The sequence below is a fragment of the Myotis lucifugus genome, unplaced genomic scaffold (assembly GCF_000147115.1).
Source record: "Myotis lucifugus unplaced genomic scaffold, Myoluc2.0 scaffold_875, whole genome shotgun sequence".
NCBI lineage: Eukaryota > Metazoa > Chordata > Mammalia > Chiroptera > Vespertilionidae > Myotis > Myotis lucifugus.
This window is the reverse complement of record NW_005871923.1, coordinates 123,015-127,868: the sequence shown is the minus strand read 5'-3', so window position 1 is coordinate 127,868 and position 4,854 is coordinate 123,015. Positions and strand designations below refer to the sequence as shown.

At 52.2% G+C, this 4,854-nt stretch overlaps 1 protein-coding gene across 1 annotated transcript in view; it reads left to right on the top strand.

Moving 5' to 3' along the window:
* The window catches only part of FST (follistatin), a 6,204-nt gene extending 1,870 nt beyond the window's left edge, over nucleotides 1-4,334 (top strand). The window contains 5 exon segments of the mRNA XM_006106641.3: nucleotides 4-128; nucleotides 537-755; nucleotides 1,238-1,462; nucleotides 2,391-2,621; nucleotides 3,378-4,334. Coding sequence (XP_006106703.1) covers nucleotides 4-128; nucleotides 537-755; nucleotides 1,238-1,462; nucleotides 2,391-2,621; nucleotides 3,378-3,460 — 883 coding nt within the window. The 3' untranslated portion in view covers nucleotides 3,461-4,334.
* Nucleotides 4,335-4,854: the final 520 nt, after the last annotated feature.

Genomic DNA, 4,854 nt, shown 5'->3' with positions numbered 1-4,854 from the left:
GAGCAAGGAGGAGTGCTGCCGCACCGGCCGCCTCAGCACCTCGTGGACCGAGGAGGACGTCAACGACAACACGCTCTTCAAGTGGATGATTTTCAACGGGGGCGCCCCCAACTGCATCCCCTGCAAAGGTGGGCCTCCCCTCCCCCCCGCTGCAGGCAGACCTTGGCCCGGCCCTGGGCCCGGTCCCCTTCCCGTCCCCGGCCCCCGGCCCCCGGCCCCCCGCCCCGGGAAGCTGGGTGGAGTCTTGCCTGTTACACACTTTACGCAAAACAAGGTCGGCGGAGGTTCCGGGGCTGCCTGGCCAAGTGTGGCGGTGGAGGCCAGCCACCCGGGCTCTTGGAGAGAGATCTGGGTCTGGGGCGAGCCCACTGGCCTTCCCTTCCCCCTCCACCCTCCCCAACTCCTGGGAGGGAGCCTGGGCCCCTGGGGCGCCGCGTGCACCATTGCGCAAGGCCTCCCCCGCGCAGAGTCCTGCTGACCTGCCTCCCTGCCTCCGGCCTGGCCCCGCTGAATCCCTGCCTCTTTCCAACTGGTAGAAACGTGCGAGAACGTGGACTGCGGACCCGGGAAGAAATGCCGCATGAACAAGAAGAACAAACCCCGCTGCGTCTGCGCCCCGGATTGCTCCAACGTCACCTGGAAAGGCCCGGTCTGCGGCCTGGATGGCAAAACCTACCGCAACGAGTGTGCGCTCCTCAAGGCCAGGTGCAAGGAGCAGCGCGAGCTGGAGGTCCAGTACCAGGGCAAATGCAAAAGTAAGTGACCCAGCAGGGGCCGGGCCTGGGCGGTCGGCAGGAGGGGCCTAGTAATGGTCATGAGGAGCCCAAGTAAAGGAACACTTTCCAACTTCCAAAGACCCCTTCAGAACACAGAGGGCCCCTGCCTAGCTCCGAGGCCGAGCATCGACCTATGACCCAGGAGGTCACGGTTCCATTCCGGTCAGGGCCCATGCCCAGGTTGCAGGCTTGATCCCTGTGTGGGCTGTGCAGGAGGCAGCCGGTGAATGATTCTCTCTCATCATTGAAGTTTCTCTCTCCCTCCCTCGCCTTTCCTCTCTGAAATCAATAAAAATATATTTTAAAAGGAAAATACCACAGAAAGGACCATACCTAGAGTCGTAGGTTTCCTCTTGAATCCCTCCGGGCTCCCCATCTGCCTTTGGTTGGGGATTTCCTAGATCACATCGGATCCTCCCTCCCGGACGCTGCCTGCTAACATGTCTCCCTCACTGTTGCAGAGACCTGCCGGGATGTCTTCTGTCCAGGAAGCTCCACGTGTGTGGTGGACCAGAACAATAACGCCTACTGTGTGACCTGTAACCGCGTCTGCCCGGAGCCCACCTCCTCGGAACAGTACCTGTGTGGCAACGACGGGGTGACCTACTCCAGCGCCTGTCACCTGCGGAAGGCTACCTGCCTCCTGGGCAGGTCCATCGGACAGGCCTACGAGGGAAAGTGTATCAGTAGGTATTCCGGATTGAGAAACAAAAAGAGAAAGTAGGAAGGAGAAGGCCAGGTCTGGCGTTAAAACCGTGGGGTTAACCAGCAAAGAAGCCAGCGCCTCCCAGTTGCAGTTTCGCCAAAGAGAGAAATCCTCCCCCTGGCCCCACGCTCCCCGGGGAAGCTGTTGTCTTCCCGAAGCACTGGCATCTATTCTGAAACAGGAAACAGTTTTCTGTCTTAGAAAACGTAGAACTCACTCGATTTGGCACATTCTTTCTAAGTGCTAGACTGGCTGGGAGCAAGAAGTAATTACTTACCAGTTCTTCACAGCTGTCATTAGGTTCTGATAACGGATGGAACGCTTTCTTTCTTTTTTTTTTAAGATCCCACTGTGGGGAAGCATCAATGCATATTTAGCTCTAGGACACTGGAATCCTGTTCCAGAAATACTATTTTCATGCACACATATAGTATGTAGGAAACTGGGGGGATTTGTGTGTATTTCAGTTTTATTATCAAGCATTTTGCATCATATATCTTCATTACCCCCATTAGCGAGCAATAAAATGTAAGTTGTGTGTTTAGCCTTAGCCAGTTTGGCTCAGTGGATAGAGCATGGGCCTGTGGACCGAAGGGTCCCGGGTTCGATTCTGGTCAAGGGCACGTACCTCGGTTGCAGGCTCCTCCCTGGCCCGGGGCCTTGTTCAAGGCTCCTGCAGGAGGCAACCAATCCATGTGTTTCTCTCACATCCATGTTTCTCTCGGTCTTCCCCTCTCTTCCACTCTCCCTAAAAATCAATTGAAAAATATCCTCAGGTGAGGATTCACAAAACAAAACAGAAAAAGGTGTAAGTTATATATTCATCTTTCTTGATAGAGAAGTAGAGGAAGGGAGCGAAGGGGGACAGAGGGAGTCCACGTACTCATCACAGATCCATTATATCCTAGAAGCAAAGTCCTGTGAGGACATCCCCTGCAGCGGTGGGAAGAAGTGTCTATGGGACTTCAAGGTTGGCCGAGGCCGGTGCTCCCTGTGCGACGAGCTGTGCCCGGAGAATAAGTCCGAGGAGCCCGTCTGCGCCAGCGACAACGCCACCTACGCCAGCGAGTGCGCCATGAAGGAGGCCGCCTGCTCCGCGGGCGTGCTGCTGGAAGTGAAGCACTCCGGATCTTGCAACTGTAAGTGCTGTTTTCAACTTGCTCCAACCTAAGGCTTCCCAGCCACGCCCCGAGGGAGCGGAGATGCACACCCGGTTACCGGCGCATTGCCCTTGAAGCTAGGTAGCTGCTCAGTCCCGCCAGCAGTTCCGTGGCCCGCAGGAGCAGTCCCTGGGGTGTGTCCCATGACCATCCAGCGGGGCTGCCTCTAAAAGCCTCCTCCAATCATGTGCCCCTAATTCCTTTGCCGTAGTCCTGTGCTTGGCTGTGGGCTTCATTAACCCTTGAACCTAAACTAACTGCTTCAAAGTTGTTGTTGTTGTTGTTGTTTTCTTTCTCAAAGGCAGCTTTCTGTTATCACGCGCGCGCGGCTGCTTCGCGCAGTCGCCTCCACTAACTCTGAAATAAGGACCCAAAGCAGTTGTACCTAGAACACAAGAACGCTTTTTATCTGATTTCAGGATCTGCCCGTAAAACCTGAGCCATTGATTCTTCAGAACTTTCTGCAGTTGTTGACTTCATAGATTATGGTGGTGTGTTTTTTTTTTGTTGTTTTTTTTTTGGTGTTTTTTTTTTAAGTATTTTTTTAAAAAAACGTGTTGCAGAAGAGCAGATGCCAAAAATAAAATAATAAAATAAAATAAAGCATCTCCCTGCGAGTCACGTACAAGTGCACCGCTGTAATGTGGCTGGCAGAGGGCTTGGCCACGCACCCTGAGCTGCTCTGCGCTGGTGTTGTCCGCATTAAACAGCAGCTCCCTGTGTTCCCCCATCTAGCCATTTCGGAAGACACCGAGGAAGAGGAGGAAGACGAAGATCAGGACTACAGCTTCCCCATATCTTCCATTCTAGAGTGGTAAAGCCGCCAGCAGTGTTTAGTGTTGGCCTAGCCTCTGGGCAGAAAACAAAAAGGAAAGAAAGAAAGAATATATATTGTCCATACTGTACATACGTGTATGCTTATTTATTTGGGGGGAAAGTATCCATAGAGGACCTTGGTCCTCCAGCTCTCTCCCAGGCCACCTGTCACTCCTCGGACCCGGAGGGGCCGCCTTGTGAGGTCTGCTGGATGAGGCCCGTCGTCGAGACGTGTAGACATTTATTTATACTGTGTCATGTTTTATAATTTATACATAAAATGTCTGGTTGACTGTACACCTTGTTTTTGAAGAAATTTATTCGTGAAAGGAAGAGCAGTTGTTATTTATTGTGAGGTCTCTTGCTTGTAAAGTGAAAGCTTTGTTTGCCTTGTAAACCATCGAACCATTCCTTCCTGGTCACGCTCTCCCCCGCCCCCTCCATCGCGCCGTCCGCAGGCCCCGCTCCACTTGAACGCACTTGCATGTCGGTGTGTCCTGTTTATTTATTGGATTCTCTGCTGCCTGTTCTGTACGTACACGATCCCTCGGGTTTTGTTTACAAGGAATCTTGACTGACCAAACGGCATTGTAACTGGCTCCGACCGGAGGTACAGGGGCGCCAGCTTTGAGGAAACTCCTGCTTCAGTTCTCCGGTTGCGACGGAGACGGTTGCGAGACTGAGGTGATGGCGACCTGAGACTTCCAATAATCAGTACTTTTAAGATGTTCCAGATCCAAAGAAATGGAGTGATGGGGGACTGCCTGAGGGGGTGTTGCACACTCGTCTTTCGTTGGGTGTTTCCTGGAAGCTGGGCTCCTGTACCTTTTAATTCGTTCTTTTTCAACCGGTGTGTCACTACACGTTATGGCAGAGCTTTCTCAGTTCAAGTTTCTTGCTTTTCATAATACTTTTTTTCTGATGCAATTTTATATTTTCAAACATGGCAAGTTAAATAAAAATTCATTTAAATATATAGTTTTGTACTTTTCTACCATGTAAATGTGCAATGTATATAAAAGTTATAATGTGTATTTGTAAATAAATGATGAGTGAAAAAATAAAAAAATTTTAAAAAGCCAAAGGGTCTCAGTCGCTGATGATGTCAAAGAAGTCGTTTGGGCTTTGGGGTGGAAAGGTATTGAATGCATTTGCTGAGAAATAGAGAGATCGCCAGAAGTGAGCGGCCGGGGCAAAGTGAATGACAAGCGCCCCCCCCCCCCCGCCCCCGTGAGTGTGAAATGGAAAAGGGATCTGAGGCCCAGCAGCCCCTGTGTGAGAGCAGACGGGGTTGTCCCTCTGAAGCACCACTGAGCCTAAGCCTCCTCCTGAAACACACCCTCCTGGCTGCTCCTGCGGCGGCTCCCAGACCCGAGGTCCGAGATCTCGCCGTACA